The 21,403-nt window shown below is 42.4% G+C and overlaps 1 protein-coding gene across 3 annotated transcripts; it reads left to right on the top strand.

Annotated features, from left to right (window-relative positions):
- The first annotated feature begins 481 nt into the window (after positions 1-481).
- MELTF (melanotransferrin) lies at positions 482-20,573 on the top strand. 3 transcript variants are annotated; one of them, XM_010119524.2, is made up of 17 exons: positions 482-631; positions 1,458-1,592; positions 3,366-3,520; positions 7,195-7,294; positions 8,743-8,925; positions 9,247-9,403; positions 10,266-10,333; positions 11,050-11,237; positions 11,404-11,584; positions 12,536-12,687; positions 13,122-13,218; positions 14,066-14,260; positions 15,012-15,168; positions 17,997-18,064; positions 18,166-18,353; positions 19,149-19,347; positions 20,384-20,573. In XM_010119524.2, the coding sequence occupies exons 2-17, from the start codon at positions 1,547-1,549 to the stop codon at positions 20,449-20,451; spliced, it is 2,202 nt and encodes a 733-aa protein (XP_010117826.2). In that variant the 5' UTR covers positions 482-631; positions 1,458-1,546; the 3' UTR covers positions 20,452-20,573. The 3 variants fall into 3 exon arrangements, with proteins under 3 accessions (XP_010117826.2, XP_086611162.1, XP_086611161.1); XM_086755036.1 differs by having other exon boundaries at positions 19,149-20,573; XM_086755035.1 differs by lacking the exons at positions 482-631; positions 1,458-1,592 and having other exon boundaries at positions 3,299-3,520; positions 19,149-20,573.
- The last annotated feature ends 830 nt before the right edge of the window (positions 20,574-21,403 follow it).

The following is a 21,403-nucleotide window of genomic DNA, read 5'->3' as shown; positions in this document are numbered from 1 at the left end:
TGTATGAAGAGGCTGCTCCTCTACCTTCTGGACTTTTCCTGTGGAGGATCAGAAGAACCACAAGAGAGGCCAGGCACTGAATTAATTTCTTATTAATCTTGCCATTTTGCAGTCTTAAGCCACTTGTGCTAAGACTGTGCATCAGTCTTGCCATCTATGTACGTACGTAAGCTTCACTGCAAGCATCAGAGGGCTTAAGAGGTTAATCTGGGCAGTGGGAATGGCACAGGAGGGATCTGAATAATGGATCTTTCCAGAGATTTGGAAGGACTCCAGTGGTACCAGGTCATTCTTCAGCACTTTAGACAACAAAGGGAAGACTAATTCCACATGGTCTAGGCAGCCAAGAATCAGAGTTCAGCCATAAGCTTCTGTTTAAGAAAAGTTCTGGAGAGGTCATTATCTTTTTTTTTTTTTTTTTTTAAGTTCTAAACTTGAAATAGTATTTATCTGACTTAAACTCAGCTGTTGTCTTACAGGTGCTAGTAGGTGTTAAAGCTAGTAGCCTGGCCAAATTGCAGTCAAGTGGTTAAGTAACTGACTCCTGAAAGAATCTGTGCAATGTTACTGGATGTACAGGCTGAAGGATGCATCCGGTTGTGGTGTTCGTGCATGCTGTCAGTAGAAGATGGTAAAGATGTGTGCATGGGGATTACTGGTGGTACTCAGCGAGTATTTTTCTGGTAGCTGGGTGCAGAGCTGAGAAATGGCAGTCTGCAGAGCAAAGCAGCATTCAATGGCTTTTATCTCAACAAAGTGTTACAGGCAGCCGCAGTTTATTGACTACTGAGAAATGAAGAAAAGGGCATATAAATGAGTTGCTCTATGAAAGCTGCTCTAAAAGTCACAGGAGCTTTTAACAGAGCTATTGTCAGCAGAGTTTTTGCTCTTTTTAGGAAGGAGCAGCCTTCGTGGGCCTTCCCTAAAACCTTAAAAAAATTGAACTACTTCAGTTGTTTCATAGCGCTTGCTGTTAAATGTCAGATGTGCACCACCTGCAGAGCGTACAGACTTCACTGTTATGAAAGCCTGAGTTGCTTCTTTTAGTTTTAGGAGATTCATAACAATGCTGAGAATGTGGCAGAAGCAACCATCAGCTTTGCCAGATAGAGTGGTTGGCTTGAATCTGCTTTTGCTTCCTGAGCCCCAACACATAGGGAATACACAGAAGTCATGCTGAAGATGAGCGTTTCTTTACGCAGCCCTGCCTTACTCCTGTGAGTCAGTGTGTAAGTCTATAGGTGGTGCTAAAGCCGTAACAACCTCCTTGGTGCCTCAGATGTTTTGCAATTTCCTAGTCTGATTTTTTTTTTTTTTTTTTGCAAGTGGAGAGGCAGTGTGAAGAGAGGTAGGCTTTTTTTCCTGTAGTCATTATGAGGTGACGTGTGCCAAGTCAAGCAAGATAAATTGTTGAACAAAGTGCACCTGCAATTGAATGCTGCTGATTTTCACCAAAGAGCAGGCTGGGGAGCACACTTACAGAAAGAAGCCTTGATTTCTGAGGGTTCTGAAGACTGGCAAAAGCACAAATCCCAAAATTTTCATCATGAAGAGCTCCAGAAATGTCTTCTGTCTTCTCTTCTTTCATGCTGGTAAGTCCTCTCTAAAAACTTCTGCTGTGGCTTGGTGTTTTGGGGTTGATTGCTATGTGATGTGAGAGAGCAGAGGGAAAATAGAATCATTTCAGAATCAATCTCATACGGCCAGGAAAAGGAAGAGAAAGAAAGAATAGAAAAAATAGAAAAGGTGAAATACGGAGCCACATGAGCTTTGTTTTGTGTTTCAGGTGTATACGGCTAATGATTTCTTTATACAATTCATGCATTATATCTGGTGTGTTTATATCTAAAACCAGAATGCTGGGGCTGGGGAATGGCACTCATACATACTGAGATGCTGAGACCCAAGCAATTTCTAATTGCTTGTATTTAGAAGAAACACCCAAACCCTTTTATCAGTGAAAACCTAGGTTGGTCCTCCTGCCCCAGGAAATTAATGGTGAAAATGTCACCCAGGTAGATGAGGTAGACATCATGTTTCTATGAGGTGCCATTTTACAACGACCCTGTTGTGCCTTTCTTCTGACCGTCTTGGTTCTCAGAATTCCTGCAACTCAGAGGTGGGCAGTTGTTTCTCCCTCTACTAGCACGTGCTGCCATGAAAACTTCCTATAAACTTTCCAAGTCTGGCTTAATGCTTGTTGACAGCAGTAGAGTTGGCTCTGAGTTGCAGTGGAACAGCAAGCCAAGCCCTCTGTTTCAGTATTGGGTGCAAAACAAGCTTTATGGCGTCAATGATCTTGTTTAGTCTGCAGCCACTAAGTCAGAAAATGTGCGTGGCTACTATGGAGCACTGGTGGAGTCTTAACTTGCAAAGTCAGATATGGTATCTCAACGGCATGGCAATGGTGGAGAAATAGAGAGCCAGTCAGAGTTTTTAGAAACAGGCATCACAACCACAACTTGCAGCAGACTCCAACTTAAAAAGCAGAATTGTAGAAAAGCAATGGGATGTGGTGCCCCCTGCTTACAAGAATGGTCTGTGCCTGTTTGTCAGCATAAACCATACTTGTGTACGCATTTTATGTACAGCTGCACTGTTTGGCATGATGACGTATCCTTACAAAAGCAACAAAGTGTTCATAGCTTTGGCACTTAGAAGGGCAGCATTTGGGCCTGCTGAAAGACACCTTTCTTCACTGATTAATGGAATCTCCACTACTAAACTTGAGTCTTTTCATTCATGGAACCGCCCTTGCCTTTTCCTGACCGTGGAAACAGCCTCTTATGAAAGAGTGTTTTGAAGGATGAAGTTTACTTTTCTAGTTTTCATAATAACCCTAGTGGCAAGGCTCTTGAGCACCTAAGATTGCTTTTTTTTTTTTTTTTTTTTTTTATTCAGACCACAAAGGGCTGGGGCAGGACTCCGGGTACTGACTAGCAGTGCTTGAGACGGAGTTGTCTTTGGACAGTCTTTTTTGTAGTGTACCACTTTAAATAATCATTTTAAACACTTTTGACTCAAGAAAAGACGATGTGTTCTTCAAGGCTTTAAGAATAGTTGGGATGCCCTGACCTATTCCATGGTCCCGATATTTCTTATGTCAGAAAGAGATGCCATTGGGTTCAGTATCTGAGTCTGAGCCTCTCGTGTTTCCAGTCCAAAAAACTTCAGCATTCATGTTAATCTGAATGAAAGGGAGAACCATCTCTAAATACTCACTGTTGAAAGAACCCTGATTTCTTTCTGATTTGGGAGGAGGAACGGAATGAAAGGTTGGGTCTCTGGGAACCTTTAAATGGTAAGCTCTGTTACAAAGGCACCAGTGTGTTGTATCATATTTTCTCTTGGTGTTGTATTTGTAGCTCTCAGCCTGGAACGTATCCGGTGGTGCACTGTCTCTAAGCAAGAACTTTCCAAGTGTAATGACATGAGTAAGGCTTTTGGTGGGGCTGGCATTCTTCCCCCTCTGGAGTGCACAGAGGGGGGATCAGCTGCTAACTGTACCCAGATGATCAAGGTGAGTTGTGAGTGACGGCAGTGTCATTGATTTAATTTCCCCGTGTGCTTAATAATAATCCAGTGGCAACGTACACAGCTCTGCAGTGAGTGTTTGATGATCCGGCCAGCAGACCAAATGCTTCCTGACATTCATGTCTCTGAAAAATCAAAGCATATATTTTTTTTAAAAAAGACATAGAGATATACATATGAACCGGAATGTCCGAATGACCCTGTGTGATCTGTTTGGCTAGTCACATATGGCTAGTCATTGGCAAGACACAGCAAAGGAAGGTCTTAACTATTTCCTCCCAAACGCTAATCTTTGATTTGGGAATTGTGAGAGATTTATTTAGCAGATACTTAAGAAAGGATGGAGCTATAAGATGCAGACAGTAGTTAAAGCTGTGCTGCTGAGCTTATAAGTAGATTGTATGTCAATAAACTCTGGATCAAACATCCATTTCGGGGTCCCATCATGGAAATTGCTGTATATACAGATGAGATGAGTGTAAAGCCAAATCAAATCTCCCAGTACCTGAATACAAGAGAGAGACAAAGCAGCAAGTAGGGTGAGCAAAGGGCAAACAAACCCAGCTGTAGTAATTCAGCTGCCCCGGGCATGCTCAGTTTCCAATAGGAGCGTGGCTCTGAGGAAGGTTTTAAAGACTGTAAACATGTGGCTTTGCAAAATGATGTATGGAAAATAATTCCCTCCTTAGGAGCTGGTGGGAGGCAACAAGTGGATATTGGAAGAAATGTGGAGGCAGGTCATCATGGTCATCTTTGGTGGAAGAATGTGGAAGAAGGAGAGGATGGCTAACTGTGTTAATAAATAATATTCTTTCTGTATTCTGTGTAGATGTGCCCCAAAATTAGGATTTTGTGGAGAAGATGCTGCCTGTCAAGGACAAGAGGTTCAGAGCCAGGAAATGACGCCTGGTAGAGTAGTTTGAAGGGAGATGAGGCAGGTGGTTGTGTAGCCAGAAAAAAAGGAACAAATTTCAGAAATTGATATCTTGTAATTTTTTTGTCAATAGAAGCAGAAAGGTGGTCTGACTACTGCATTTCCTCTTGATAAATATCTGTTCTTGAGCAAGGGAATCAAGACTGTATTAAAGAATGTTAGGAGTAGATATTGATACATAATGTGGATCTTACCTTGGGATTAGACAGAAAATGCTTTCTAATTTCAGATCTTCCTAAAACTGCTTGGCTGATGGTCACGTTCCACAGAGGGACCTATTAGAGTCTGCAGAGCAGGTCATTAAAAGGCCTGATGAGTATTTGCTTCTGTAATACAGCGCACAGAGGATTGCATTTGTAAGATATGGCAACTAGCAGGCACCTATCTAAACCCTTGGATTCCTATAAAACATTAGCTGAACTCAGAAACCTGCAGGCAGATAGCATGGTTGTATCAGTATCAGCTTTCCGATAAAATGGATCTTCACTGTAAGGCTTCCAACAAGGCTTTGCCTTTGACGTCTCTTTTTTTCTTCTGCTAATAATCTGCTAAATGTTTAGGCTGGCCTACTCTGTGTAGGACTGTGTGGAGCCCCTGAGTCTGCATCCACACTGAACTCTGCTCTTTGAGGCCAAAAAGGGACCGGGGCGCAATGGCTGAAGGGACAGAGATATGCTGTTTTATTACACTGCATAACTTGGACTTAGTCCTGTGAATGTGTTAGCACATGGATAAAGAAAGAACCTTTTTCTTTGAAGGTGTTTAAAAGTTGAGAAATGTCTAAATATTAAACTAGGGAACTTGGCAATATTTAATGTGGCCAGAGCTATTCTTCAGTAGGTCTTTAAACACTTCTGTAGGCAATTCTCAAACGTTTGGACACATAGAAATGAAGTCCCTCTGAAAATAATTAACAAGGTATTACCCCATTGCACATATACTTATCAAAAAAATCATATATGGAATAATCCCCTGCTTTTGCTAAATGTGTTGGCAAATGCCTGCTACAGAAAATAGTAAAATACTGGCACTGTTGCTGATACGCCACCTCAGCAGTAACTGTATGCATTTAAAGGAGAGGCCTGTAAACTACTTCACTTTATTGTACAACAATAGGTATTTTTTCTGTCTTGTTCTGTTACTTACCAGCTATTGATAGGAGGCTCTTCTGCTAAACAGAGCTCAAAGGCTCAGCTTTGCAATCAGAAAAGTGCTGTCTCACCCAGAGGTATGCCCATGTAACATAGTCCTTGTCATCTGTGGCCACTCCTTCCCATTATATTTGCTCTGTTTCCTGTCCACCACCAGTTCTAGAGGCTCATTTTGTTCTCCCTGAAGGTCAAGTCCTAACTCCCAGGTCCTCTTCTTCCTCTCGCTGTCAGGTGTCCCTTCTAAACAACAGGCCACATTTGATTCCTAATCTGTCATCCTGTGCTCTGACTCTCACCAGTGGAATACCAGATCTGGTTATTCCAGAAAGATTGTGCCTGTTCTTTATGATGCAAATATCTCCCAACCTCTGCTCCTCCCCAGGTTCCCTTGAAGCTTTGTTCAGTGCTTGTTCATGAGAAGCAACTCTCAGGACATAGATTGTTTCAGCTAATTAATGAAAAAAATTTTTTTCTTACTTGAGCCAAGTAAGTAAAATATTTCAAATTACATGGCAACTTCAAATCTGATTTAGGTATCAACATCAATGTGTTACCTATGCTCTCACATGATACCTTAAAAATTTTCAGTGGGAAATCACTGTGATATACTAGGCAGCGTAGTCCTGGCCCTGCTCTAACCAATGCTCAGCAAACTGCCAAGGGATGGGTAAACTGAATTACCTCCCCCACTGCAGAACCAGAGGTTAAGCAAACTGATAAGAAATTTGGAATCAGCTTAGAAATGCAAAATGTCAAGCCGCTGATTATTTTCTCAGCAGTATCTTCTTGTTTCTGTGTGAGATGCCCTCTCCTGGCTTCCGCTAGGTTCAGTACAGTGAGAGGCAGGTTCAGCAGATCAGAGGTGTGTACAGCAGTTCTCAAGTCCCTGCTGCTGCAGGAAGTCCTGTCCTGCGCTATCCAGAGCAATCCTGTGTCTGTAGTGGGATTACAGCCAGCTGAAAAGATACGGTATTGTTGGACACCTTCCTAGCAGTGGATGCCCCACATTGGTATTCCCCCACGTTGGACAGTCTTTTTAGATCCTTGCCTCCTTCTCCAAAGGGCACTGCCATCTGCTCCCCCTCTCCCAAAAGTTATGGCTGTTTGTCTGCTGAGGTACAAGCCAGCATGCTCTGAGGTTGCTTTTGAATAGACTTTGGCATTCAGATTTTGCAGCCTCAGAAGATATGACCTCAAAAATACATTATTTAAATCTTCAAGCTTTGGGTCACTAGCTATGGAGATGAATGAAACTCCAAATTGATGGGGCTTAAGATTCATCATAGAGCTGCAGGAGCCATTTCTAAGATTCCATTGGACTACGAAGAGAAGTGAGGCCATTGTGGTCCAGGGCTGGCTTCTGCGTTTCTGAAGGAAGGCGGTTTTGAAGTTGTAAAATCCCTCTTGGCGATTGTTCTTCAGAAATTTGAGTGCCCTTACAAGAACTTTTGGGAGAAAAGAAGACTCATAAGTGCGGATTAAGGGACCTCTTCTCTTAAGTTCATGGGTGCTCTGGCTGTTGAGCAATACTGATAATTAAGCTTCAATGTGTATTCTGCCCTTGTGTCTGTACAGGATGATTTGGCAGATGCAGTGACGCTGGATGGCCGTTTGATTTACCAGGCTGGAAAGGAGCATGGTCTGAAGCCTGTGGTTGGGGAAGTATATGATCAAGGTATGTTCTGACTAAATAACTGTTGGATTACTTAATACAAGCTGCTTCTTACACATTTTTACTGTTTCCATTTTATTTTGGAGTCGTCCTCTTGAAGACTATAAACAGTAGGTAATGGTCAGGTTTCCTCTTGAGTGTTCCTGTCTGGAACTGAGTGTGTGGGGGGAACAGGAGACACAGGGCTGTGGCAGAAGCTGTCCTGAAACAGTTCAGTCAAAATAGCCATTCCTGTAATAGGTTTGTTGGGCTGGTTTTTGGTGGTTTGTTTTGTTTTTTTTAAACTATCTCACTGCTTACTGTCTTCTCTGTTCCATACTTCGTAGATAAATTAATAAATTGCAGAGCATAAGTTGTTACTAAGTTTATCTCTTAATCCCATAAATTAGAATAATTAGATTTTATTTTAATAGTGTGTATGATTACTTGCTGGAAGAAAGGAAGTGATAGATTCTGCTCCTTATCTGGATGTCCTTAAGCTTTGAGTTCCTTTCCAGACAGAGACAAAAATTCAGTGGTGACTTGTCATCCTGACTGTAAGGGCTCCATATCAACATGTTTCTGTAATTCAGAGCTGGTAGATGTCCCCAGTAACTTTCAGAGACCCAAGGGAAGGAGCAGCTCTGGAAGCACTCTGCAGGCAGTGGTGTCCCACCACTTCATTGTGAGACGGAGCTGGATTTGGTTTGCAGCTGGGTCTTAGTGTGACCTGGCCAAGGCATCCTCAGAAGTGTCTGTTGGCCTCAGTCCACAGGGACTTGCATCACCTGCAGCAGCCCCCACCTCCTGTTAACCACATTATGAGCCTGGTGAGAGAACTGTACTTCAGTTTCTTAAAACCAAATGGGCCTGATAATCCAGAGGCTGTCTGTTTATCTCATTTAGTCAGGCCGTGAGCTCAAATCGGAGAAAAGTAAATGAAATTTAATTATTTCTGGTCTTAATAAAGTCAGATTGAATGACCTGATGGGCACTTCAAACCCTAAACTCTTCACTCTGAGTTACATAAAACTGTAAAACAGAATGAAATCAGCTGTGATGCTGCAGTGACATCAACTTGCTATGCCACATCAAAAATAAGATCAAATTATTAGACAACTGGGGAATATTTTTTTACTATTAATTACATTCGTTTCAATTCAATACAAATATACATAGAATCATAGAAAAATTCTTTTTGGAAGGAACCTCTGGATGTCTTTCATCCTACCTCCCTTTCAAAGCAGAGTGACCTTCCAAGTTAGAGAAGATTGCCTGTGGCCTTTAACTAAGACATTTCACACTGAAAAGATAACGGAGCACGTGCACTCACAGTCAGCAGGTTCTCACCAAGGATGTGAACAGTGTGACTTGCCTCTGGATAGGGGAGCCACAAGAGGCCACAAATCTGTGTCTTCTCACTGTCATGCTGCTGCGAGGCTACTGTGCTTCTCATTCTTCCTACACTGCAGAGATTGGAACTTCCTACTATGCGGTGGCTGTGGTAAGGAAGAGCTCCAACATCACCATCAACAGCTTGAAGGGTGTCAGTTCATGTCACACCGGCATCAACAGAACTGCAGGCTGGGATGTGCCAGTGGGTTATCTAATTGACAGTGGGCGCCTGGCAGCAATGGGGTGCGACCTTCCGAAAGGTAAGAGGTACACGGCAAAGATCTGTGCTTCAGCAGTGCCTTTCTGCATGGTTTTGGGACCCTGCGTGTGGACAGAAGTGTGTGGTTCTAGCAGCTGTTTTGTTTCTTGGCTTTGAGCCTTGTAAGATGGAACAGACCTAACACAGGTCTGATGAAGACTGCAGAGTTGTTTTTTTTAAACTTGGAAACCATCTTTTAAGAACAAAATTACTTATCCCTTCTAAATATTTTTAGAGATGTACTGTGTAGATGTGTTAAAATGAGATTGTAGAATTCTGTTTATTCATTGCTAAAAATTTGTCATTCTAATTTCACATTTAGCTGTAAGTGAGTATTTCAATGCAAGCTGTGTTCCTGGAGCAAATGATGTAAACTATCCCAAATCCCTCTGTCAGCTCTGCAAAGGGGATTCAACTGGGCAGAACAAATGCGAACGAAATTCCCGAGAGCAATACTATGACTACAGTGGGGCTTTCAGGTAAAAATCATGACTCTGTCAATTTTTTTATCACTATGCTCTATCCATAGCATCGAGGCCTCACTGACAGGGAGTTGAAGCCAGAGAAATTTCAGTTGATCTTGTTAGAAAATCTGCTATTGTGTTAGCACAACCATGCTTTAAACCTAGAGACCAAACAGAAGTCATTCTAAACCCACTATTTCAGATATTAATACCCAAGTATTAAAAGCAAATGGATACTTAGCACTAACGCTGGGCAGGGAAATCCCATTGCCATTTGCTTCGTCCAGCAGCTGGTGACACAAGTCTGAGCGTGTGTTTCTGTTTGGCTGTGTTTTTCCCAGCAAACCCTGATGACCTGTGGAGTCTGAGAGCTGAATGCCACTCTGCTCAGCTATTTCAGTCATCCCAACTCAATTATCGAGTTGCTCTGCTCTCCATTTCTGCACACCAGTCTTTCTTTTATTTTCCTTCTTCCTGGCTGTGTGCTGTGTTGCAGCTCCCAGTCCCTGAGTAAGAGCATTGGCCGAGCAAGGGCAGGATTTGCTCATGTGAAGCACTTGCTCCTCTCTGCATATTCCCCAAAGAATTGTGCAACTAGTGTAGACAGAGAGCTCTCCTGCGCAAAGAAGGTCATGGAGTTTGTCCCAGGCAGCACTGAACACGTTGTCCATGTTCACCAAGTGACAGTGATAGTTTACCTCATGCTCTGACAGCCAGCAGTGTCTGCCTTGAACAAAACTCTCGGCACAAGGAAATAGGTCAGTGGCTGTGGCTGACGGAATGTGGCGTACAGCCCGCTGGCTGTCAGCCAGCCGCGTCCCGTGCGTGGGAGCTGTGCTCTGTAATGCGTCTTTGTGGTTGGGTTTCTATTTATTAGGTGTCTGGCTGAAGGTGCTGGAGAAGTTGCTTTTGTGAAGCACAGCACAGTGCCTGAAAATACTGATGGTGAGTAATCCAGAAGCTCGTTGATTAGTGGCTGCAAGGTCTTAAGTACAATGTCTGTAATGGCAATATAATGTCAAATGCTTCATTTATTTTAGATTGAGGAATCAGCAAAAAATGCTCTAATAGCAAAAATAGACAAACCCACAGATGTTATGTACCAGGAGACAGAGGAGTCCATGTGATGTTTGTTTGGGTTTTTTTATAAAATGCTTGGTAATTTCAGTAAAGATTACAGGTGAAATCTCAAGTTTCTTCTGGAAAGAGACCTTTAGCAGCACTAAACTCGTAGTTTCATACAGACCTTGGCTATTACATTGCTCCGGTCTACCCAAGGATTTCAGCAGAGACTAGCAGAAAGTTGTCTGGCATTTCGTGAAATCTACCTTGGGCGTAATGTTACTTTAATACCATGGGCCTACCTGACCGTCATTTACAGGGAAAAAAACAAGAAGTGTTGCAGGTGATCCTAGACTTTGAATGTTCTTGATACTGCTGCAGACTCCAGTACAGTTCAGTGCAGCCTCACAAGTGTCTTACTGGAGATACAAGACTAAAGGACCACACAGATGTGTGGGATATATTGTGCAGTCAGGAGTAGTTCAAAGATGCTCAGGAGATGTTTTCTGCTCCGCATGTAATGCTCAGAGCAGACATGGAGCCAGAGGCATCAGCCCCACCTGCTGTCTGTTCCACAAGCATGTTCTGTCTGATTTCAGGAAGAAGTCTTTCTTCGTGGGCCCAGCGGCTTCGCTCCCAGGACTTCCAGCTTCTGTGCCGCAACGGCAACACAGCTGATGTGACAGAGTGGAGAACCTGCCACTTGGCCCGAATCCCAGCTCGTGCCGTGGTTGTGCGGCCTGACACAGATGGGACAATTGTCTTCCAGCTCCTGAACCAGGGACAAGTAGGACACATTTTTTCATTAGTGTGTTGCGTTTGAGAGGGGTTGTCCCACCTGACTGTCTGAACTGAAGACAGGATGTCCAGGCACATGCAGGGTTTGAAGGGGTATGGGATGTCGCACATCCCAGGTGTGACAGGTGCTTTTTTTGCTTTCTTTAACATTACAGCAAAGATTTAATGGGGTAGGCACCAAGTTTCAGATGTTTGACTCTGCAACCTACGGTGCCCAGAATCTTCTGTTCAGAGACTCCACTGCAGAGCTCATTGCAGTCACAGCTCAGAATTACCAGACATGGCTGGGTGATGAGTATCTTCATGCCATGCAAGCCCTGAGCTGCAACCCCAACAGTAAGTTGTTGTTAGATTCCTATTCATAACTATGAAAAAAAATAGCCAAAAACAAAGACCATCTTTATTCTGCTTTATTTTCTTCTGACTCTTGGAGAGTTATGGCAAGATGACAGTCTAACCTTTGAGCACGGAGAAAGGTCCCCTTTTGACCTAGGAACAGTATGACATTGCAGAATACTTTCCTGTGCAACTTGTCCCACTTTGTGTCACAAGATGCAGGTGTTTTCCACCGTTTCTAGTGTATGTGAGGCATTCATCTGGTAAGCTGCTACTGCAACCTGGTACTCCATTTCTTACCTGCTAACAAGGGGAAATAGTACTGCGTTGCTGTGTAGATCCTTAAGTAGTCTATAAAGAATGGATGAATGAGTTCCTAGGAGAGAGTTTCTTCCAGAAGGTGAAGAAACCCTCAGCTGCTCTTTATTGAAGTGTTTTGATCTTCTATGCCATTGGAAGAATGTAGAAAGGACTTGATGTGCATTTTGCCAAAGTCAGAAACACAGGTTGTAAGAATCTCACTGCCTTAAGAAGCTAAATAATCACAGCAGCTGAGCCTCCCAGACATGGTCTGTGCTGGGGCAAACCCCCTCACTTCCCAGACTTACTTGTTCTGGGGGTTGCTCAGTGACTGTCAGCTATGAGGAAACCTGTGTTCAGGATGGGTTTATTTTCAGCACTCAGCTGACACATTATGGGTGCGCTTAATGGTCAGCAATCGCAGGAGTTGTTCTTCGCTCTGGATAGGTTTGCAGTGTGGACATAGCACTAATCTGGAGACCTCTGTGGTTCCTGATCAGGTGTAAGTCTGAGCTGGAAAGATGGAGAGAAACACAGAAATAAGGTTTTTAATAACATGTATGGTACATATGTGATAGCAGACAGTGTGTGTCCCTCCTTGTGTGTTACAGAGAAGGTGAACTGTAGTGTTTGCTTTCCAATTTTGTGCAGCGTTGCCAGAAAGCCTGAACTGGTGTGTGGTATCCACTGAAGAGATTTGGAAATGTGGTGAAATGGCTGTTGCCTTTAAGAAAAAGAATTTGAAACCCTCAATTCAGTGTATTTCAGCCAAGACAAAGGAACAGTGTATGGAGATGATCCAGGTAGGATGCTACAATCCTTGTGCAATAAACCAAATGAACACAAGCCACTCTCTGCTGGGTAGGTAGGATCAGAGATGTGCACTCTTAGGTGACCAGTAGGAATATGGGATTTCAAGGAGATGACCTGTAGCTCACATGCTGTGGGTGGGCCTGAACCCTGCTGATCTTCGGTTGTGACAAGGGCATTGTTGCCCATCTAGCTCAAGTCTGTATGTGTGAAATCTCCTGTCCTTATTTCACTGATGATGCTTTATGTAGGTTTTGAGGGTTTTCTTTAGCAACATATTGCTCTTTTGCTGTCAGACTTGCCCTTTGAGATGCAGCAGCTATGATGCTACAAGTGTCATCATTGTAGCAGGGAAGGTACCTGCTGTTTTTTTTTTTTGTTTTTTTTTTTTTTTCACAGAAACCCTACATTTTCTTTTACTTTTCAGAAAAAGGAAAGCGATGTTGTAGTTCTGGGTGGAGCTGATATTTACACAGCTGGGAAGACATATGGCCTTGTACCAGCTGCTGGAGAAAGTTACTCTGGTAAGAAGGCCAGGAAACATAAATATAGACCTTATTTTTCCAGGTTGTCTGAAAACAGCAATAAAAGCACAGCCTCTGTTCCCTAGCCCTGCTGGGAAAGCTGTTTTCAAAGGAAATGAGAATTATTATCCTCATGTCATGGATACAGGAGGAAATAAGTGTGGGACGGGACTCCTACAGTGAGTTTGTGGCAACTTTTATTTGTCCTGCTACAGGATCAGGTTGAGTCTTTGGCAGTTTTGAATCTTGTACTTCTTTATTTGTCTTTTCAATACCACAAAAAATATTTGCAATGGAAAAAAACAGTATTCACAAACTGAAAATATTTTTAACATAAGCAATAGTACAGAAATTACATAGTAGATTCTATTTAGAAACAAATTCTTCCATCAATGTGGCTGCTTCAGAGTCACCAACAAAAAGAGGGCTTGTGGACAAGGGCTTGTGTCACTAAGGCAGAATTTCAATATGCTGCAAAACTCATGGAAATTTTAATACAGGTTTGAGTTTTCACGTAAAAATAACTTCTTAAAGCAGTTTTTCTAAGTCACTGATGACCCAAATGTTTATTTTCAGAGGAATGTATTTATAAGAGCTGATGCTAACAAGAACACTTCCATGTCCATCCCAGATTATTCAGTTCAAGCGCAGTACCCGTATACAGGCTGTAAGCGAATGCAGCATTGTGAAGTGAAGAATAGTTAAATTTATAGTCATAATTCCTGACTAGCTGATTGTTGGTGCAATTGAAGTTGGCACCATGTAAGTGTAATGGACCTGTAGATGATCATTAAGTGGTGAGAATGCTTAAGGGAAGCTGTAATGTTTTTTGGTTTTTCTCTGCAAGCTGATGACAACAGCAGTGCATACTATGCTGTGGCAGTAGTGAAACGAAATCTGTCCAACGCATTCACCGTCAGTGACCTGAAAGGGAAGAAGTCCTGCCACACAGGGTTGGGAAGAAATGCTGGATGGAATATCCCCATTGGTATGCTAATTAAGAGGGGCATTATTAAGACCAGAGACTGTAGTATTCCTCAAGGTAAGACAACAGTACTATATATCAAAAATACAGTAACAGTCTAATTATAAACTTTAATTAGGGAAGTAATTTTGATGTTTCATACCTCTATATTAAGCTTATGTGTTTGTAAAGGGGTATTGTGTTTTTCATGCGATGATTTGAAATTTTAAGTTCGTCACCAGAGTAGACTAATGGAGGAGTCATAGTGAGAATGTTACATCTAACACATCAGTATTCCTTTCCCTCTTTCCTTTATCACAAAATCATTGGCTAATTTAAGTTGGAAGGGACCGTTGGAGGTCATTTAGTCCAACCAAGTCAGATATCAAGAGCAGGATAGTCACGGAAACTCCCATTGTCTATACAGACGTTTGCCCTCTAGGTGGTACTTCTGGCTCTGGGATGTCATTGCACTAAATGTATCAGTCTTCAATTTTATTGCATTTATTTTCAAACTGTATTTAGCAATGGAGCAATGCAGCACAACAAGCAGAGACTCTATGACCATAAGACTCCAGATTCAAATTTTGCTTGCTTATTTCCTATCTCCCAGGAAGCTCTTTGGTTTCATTACATAATCAGATAAATGGTGCTTTGAAAGTATTTTAAAAGTTGTAATTTGTGAATTCTGGTAAGGAAGCAGTAACTCCTGTTTCCAGTGTTCTACTGAAACCTGCATTGGTACTAACTTCATGACAATGCAAATACCTTTCTTGTGAAGAGCTCATGCCTTTTCACTCATTATATTGGTTTGTCTGTCTTTCCCCAGCTGTGAGTGAGTTTTTCTCTGCCAGCTGCGTGCCTTCAGCTCAGCAGGACAATTACCCACCCAAACTCTGTCAACTATGTGTTGGAGACAATAGTGGAAACAATAAATGTAGTGCAAGTAGCCAAGAACGGTATTACAACTACAGCGGAGCCTTCAGGTAATTAATTCCTATGATTGTTATTTAGTCTGCCAGCTTGTCAAAGTGCAAGGAGGAACTATTTTCCATCCCAGTCAGCAAAAAGTGGTTATTGTTGCTGCAGTTAGATGGCATGTGCCATAAATGAAGTGGAACATGTGTCCAGAGACACCTTCAGCAATACAGGTATGTCGTAAGGCATTACATCAAATCATGTCAAAGCCTTTTGCCAACTTCCTGGCCTGCAGCCAACCAGATGACCAACAGACAAATCCATGTCTCTGTTTACAAAGCAGTAGGCAACCGCCTAGTGAGGACGACATGGATTGTCATCGGTCTCTAGTCTTGCTTTAATCAAGTGTGACAGTCTGCCGCTCTGGTTGGGTCATCCATAAAGAGCTTTAGCAGGGGAGCAGGCAAATAGGAGCCAGTATCTGACTGCTGTAAGTCCATGCTGAGAGTGACGGGCTAGCGAGGGGGACACAGGAGTGGGTGTTCACCGTCCTTACTCATTGGTGGCTGTGTGTGAAGGTACGTTTCTGAACAGCACAAACAACTATGGCCAATGTTCAAATCTCAGATCCTCTTCAAAACAAGATTTGTTAAAAGTACAGGGGAAAGTGGCATAAAATGGAATAAATACTTGGTGTAACAGCAGACTTCTACGTATGAGGCTGTACCCAAAGACTGTGAAACTCTTAGCGGAAGAGTTAGGAAGTAGCGTTTCCTTTTGCTGACCTTCACCTCTGAAGGTAATGGTGCACGTAACGAAGCTGGCAGTGAGCAGTCTTTTTCCTTCAGCAGCTACCTGGGAAATATTGAAGGGCTAGACTTAGATAACTGCTTTTTGCAAATCTATTTAGTTGTGGCCAGCTCCTCTGCTGTGGTACATGCCTTACAGACAAACCAGATACTTTGCTGTACTTCATGGATTATCAGAACTAGCTACCAGGCACCATATAAGCAACAACTGCTGTTACAGGCTGTGTGACTCTTGCTCGTGTTCTAAGGTTGTGCATTTGATTATAGAATCATAGAAGGGTTGCAAGGGACCTTTAAAGGCCATCTAGTCCAACCCCCGCCTGCAAGGAGCAGAGACATCTTCAACTAGATCAGGTTGCTCAGAGCTCACTCCAACCTGTCCTTGAATGTTTCCATATAGACCAAGCTTTATATGGAGATCACTATTTATTTTTTTTTTAATAGAGATGCTCTTTAATTCATTGAGTGATGTGGAAAGTTTTAGGTATTTAAAAGGTTAGGATTTGGGTGAAAAATGGAAGGTCACAGTCTTCTACAGGGTGAAGTTGAGTCTGGCTGTGATATTTAGGTGATCCTCTCTGAAAGAAGAATGAGATACAGAAGGTGACTGACATGACCTTAAAAGTCAGCCTCAGATTTCCAGATTCCTTCAACTCTTGGATATCTTCAGATTAACCTGACTAGCGGTATGAGTGGCCATTCAGTTTGTGTATAATTCGCTGTTTGGGGCAAATTAAACTGTGCAGGGCACTGAAAAACCTGTTGGGAACAGCTTTTTCTGATGGGGAATGACTGAACAGCACCTATTGAGCCCTCCGTTCTCTGCATTACAGTGTCAGCCAAATGGTTGTAAGACCTTTGATTGTAACAGCTTTGATTATAACATGCTGAACCAGGCACATGTGACATACATGTATTTTTGGTAACTTTTAGCAATAATAATTTTCCATCACGTTCTGTACTACATAAACCATGCTCAGTTACAGTTTTACATCTTCTTGATTGGTGGGTTTAATGCTCTTGTTTTCAAGAAGTATTTCCTAAAACACTTGTAGAATGAACTATGAGGTACCACCTCTAAACTCTGTTACCCACACATCTTCTGCAAGCACACACTGTCCAAAATACCTGGGAAGTTTGATCTCTTGGCTAGCTTATATGGCTCACTGATTTGAGGTTGATTTTACTTATTTACTTGCTGTCTGAAGCAAGTGCTATGCATTTCTTCTATCTACTGACCTTGTGTTTCAGGCCTAGCAAAAATTTCCTAGCAGTCTGTGGTGCCTGTTGTATGGTGTGCTAGGTAACACCGCAATATAGCAGGGGAAATGGCAAATGCTGGTAAAGGTGCGCTGTTCTACGCCTTCGTCCTGAAACTCCCTGTAATGGGATACCACAGTCATAGGAGAGGAGGAGATTTTAGGGTGCCCTTGGCAGGTTGGGCTACTTCTGCTTCAGGAAATTAGAGGAAACAACTTAGTTCTGGAACAGTACCCTTAGAAACTGCAGTTAGATTAACTGGGTATCTCCAGTGTATAGGGCTGTAAAAGCAGTGCCTGTGCCAGCACCAAGGTCACTCTAACTTGGAAAGAGAAGAGGAAAAAAAATTACACATACATGCACATATCCAGAATCTGATAAACTCTTGGGTTATGCACTCAAATTATTTTACTCAGAAAAAAGTCTTAATGACATATACTTTGTACACGATTTAAAAAGGAGTGAAAGTGACTGTTGGCAGATGGGGAATACTGCATTGAGTATCACATAATATATCTTCTGTTTCTTTGCTCATCTAATATTGGCCTTTTCTGTCATTTCTCACCGTTTTAAATCAAAATTCTCTGCTATATTCCTCTCTTAAAATTCTTTATTCAGAATATTTTTTAATAGTTTGCGAAGATATTGGTTTTCTGTCCTTTCAAGGTTTCTTTAGTTTTGCTTATTACCTTAGGGTCCAGTGTGTGTGTTTGCAAAAATGTGTGTAAGAAAAATTGAATTCTAAACCTATCAGTTACTAGGAAAAAAAAAAAAGTGATTCACATAGAGATGCTTTGAATTTAATTTTTACCTCTCATTTCCTAAAGGTGCCTGGCACAGGGCTCGGGGGATGTGGCCTTTGTGAAGCACTCGACAGTGTTTGAGAACACAGATGGTACTTAGTTTTACATTTCTCTTTTATAATTCAGTTATTTTTCTGGAGTCTTTTTGCTCTAAAGCATTCAATGAGTGACAATGACCAGTTTCTTTTTTCAGGTAAGAATACTGATAGCTGGGCCCAAAACTTGAAGTCCAGTGATTTCCAGTTACTGTGTCTAAATGGTGCCCGTGCCGAAGTCACCCAGTTTGCTGAGTGTCACCTGGCTCGGGTGCCAGCTCAGGCAATTATGGTTCACCCAGATACCAGCGTTTTTGCTCTATATGGACTACTGGACAAAGCCCAGGTATTGATAATCCATTTATTCTGTGGGGGAGTTGCATATGGACTAACGCAGACTAAGAATAAAGACAACAGGACCATACTGCCACACTGTCCCCTGCATCATGGGACTGGCAGCATATGCAGTGTGCAGAGCCCTGGTGTTGGAGTGAGACAGAGAAGGTAGAAGATAACCAGTGTAATTCTAGTAAAACCATGGTGCACCAAGGGGTTTCCACTTTTTGCCCAGCCACTGGTTTCAGTAGTAATTTTCCTGGAGCTTAAGTTGTTTTCCCAAACATACATGACTTTCAAATCAACAAGAAATAGAGTACATGCTAACACTTTTCCATCCCGGAATTTTCATAGGAATGCAACAGAAAGTTGCTGCAGGCATGTGCGTGGTAAACCATCTAGGCAGCCCATGCCTGGCTTCCACAGTTAGGTTCCTATCAATACTGAAGTTAACCAGTTTAAAAGCAGTACTGTATATCTCCCTGCTAGGCTTCAGTCATTTCTGTAACTCCTGTGCAGCCAAACCCTATCTTACACAACAATATTTAGACATAATTTTTTCAAATGCAGCTCTTTCCAGATAGTAACTAAAAACAAAAATCACAAATGCTGTTCTTGTAATTGCCAATGGCAGAATTCTCTATCTGTCTAATCTACTGGACTGCCTAAAAGCAACTGCGTAATAGAGATTCTTCAGTTGTGTATGAACTTTTCATCTACAAAACAGTTCCTATTGTCCCTCATGCTGTATGACAGAAGTGTCACTTAATCTTGCAAAATACTGAAAATTTTGCATTGTTTTCAGGTCTACTTTGGAAATAGCAGCAATGTAAATGGATTCAAAATGTTTGATTCTTCAGCTTTTCAAGGAAAAAACTTGATCTTCAAGGATTCTGCTGTTGAGATTGTGCCAGTAGAAGAGAGGAGGACATATGTTGAATGGCTGGGGAGTGAATATATTGAGTCCCTTGAAGGGATGCAAACACCACAGTGCTCTGGGGCAGGTAATAAGATAAGACAATACCTACTCATGACTACTGTCATTCCCCTTCTTATTTTATGTCAGATGCAAGGCTTGGACTAGCATGGTTCGAATGGCAGCTTCCAGGCCGCCTCTGCCCCACCACCTTTTCTTCAGATAAGCTGCTGTTTGGATAACGTGCTGTGCTAAGATTTCAGTGCCTCTTCCTGCCTCTTTGCAGGGCAAGGTGCTAACAGCACCTGCTTATCAGGGGAGTGAGGTGGTGCTGGAAGCTGCCCCTGTCTGTGTGGATGGGGTGGAACGTGGGGCAGAAGCCAGCAATACAGTGTCAGCGTGGTTTACAAGGTCAGTCCAAAACTGGAGCATCTGTGCCATTGTTGCTGATGTTGAACCACCCTGGGCTGGAGGATTCCCAGGTGCTGTTAGGTGGATACTGGGTTTCTGATCTGTAGAAGAATTTCTGCATCTTGGAAGGCAGTATTGAAAAATCTCATCTAGTGAATCCTCCCTGGCCTCCTGGCTGGTTACATTCAGACTGCTACATCCCTCCTTATCCCATCCTACCCTTGCTGAGGGCAGCAGTTTCTCCTGAGCTCTGCTGCTAGAGGTAAGTACACAGACGACAGACAGGCTGTGGACAGAATGATGACCTGCAGTCCAGAATACAGCTTCTGCCGCAGGCAAGGTCCTCCATCTTCCAGTGGAAGAAAGTAGGGGGAATCTCCAGAGTCACTGGATGAAAAGAAGGCCAAAGACAGTTGGAGGGACTACCTGCTGGCAGAGCAAAGAACGAAGCCAGATGTGTGCATCCACTGAGCTTGTTGACTTTCCAGAACCAGTGCTCTCACTGCTTGAGAGAGATGACATCTGCCTTGCGATCTTTAATTTGATGCAATCTCCATCAAGAAGCTTCTGGCTGTCCTCCTTCCACATGGGGTTATCTGAGTGCCTGTGCCTGAAACTTGTATTTGCTGTTAGTGAAACAAAGTAGTTCACTTGTAATTAACTGTTTCTATATGTACTGGCTTGTAGCATTTGGTTTTTATTTTTGTCCATAGCTGCAATAACAAATGTTGCTGTACTGCTGGCAGGCAGCATCCTCCTGACCACAGCTACCACCTCATGATCCTGGGATGAAAAGACATTCAACATAATAAAAAAACCAAACTGATAAAACTGTATAATAATAATAATGATGATTATGTAAATAAATGAAAAATAACAAATAAACATGAGAATTACAATTTATCCAGACTGCTGCCTGATAGCTAAGCTACATCATTTTTCACTGTTCTGGAAAATTAACACTGTTTCCTCTTATCCTGCTTCCCAGCTTTTCTCACCCATTTAATTTCCTTCAAGGTTACTTGGGTTTAAGAAGGAAAGATATAAAATATGACCTCCTGCTATTTCATTTTAGATTTCAGAGCTGTGTCTGCAGTAGCAAGCAGTGACACAGTGCAGCAGCCCCCAGAACCACAATTACAGAGGACTGAAGTCCTTGGGTCTGAGCTCTGCTCCTGTCAGCCAGGGATCCAGAACACCTCTGGCAATTTATTTGAAGCTTCTTGGCCATGGCTTTCTGTCTGTATACCTTTGCATATGCTGTGTTAGATTGTATCCGCCAAATACACAGTTGATGTATTAGATGCATACTCCATGTGTTTGGTGTGTGCGTTTCTGCCACATTTGCATCCTTTCTAGCTTGCAGAGTGGCTTTTAAAATAGGATATATAGCTAGATCTCCAGTTCCTTTGGTTTTGTGAGGCTGTTAGTGGTGTTGTTTTCAGGCATCGCTCCATTCTTTAGAGGGCCCCTGAAGGAGCGTACATCCTTGTTTTCTTGCATTGCCTGCGTGTTTGAATGTATCACCTCTCTTCTTTTATGGAATTATTTTGTTTGTAAGCAAGAATCACAAAACAATTTGTTTACATTTTCTTCCTCCAGTGAATTTATTAATACACCATTACAGAAGAGAAGTTTGGGGGGAAAAAAAGAAAAAAAAAAGGATTCTCATAGTTCAGTATGAAGAAGGAGGAGCAGCACTGCCACCTTCCCTGCTGTGGCTCAGTGCAGAA

This window comes from Chlamydotis macqueenii, chromosome 9 (genome assembly GCF_036417535.1).
Source record: "Chlamydotis macqueenii isolate bChlMac1 chromosome 9, bChlMac1.mat, whole genome shotgun sequence".
In the NCBI taxonomy this organism is placed as follows: Eukaryota; Metazoa; Chordata; class Aves; order Otidiformes; family Otididae; genus Chlamydotis; species Chlamydotis macqueenii.
The sequence above is the reverse complement of the archived record's forward strand: the minus strand, read 5'-3'. Positions and strand labels throughout refer to the sequence as shown.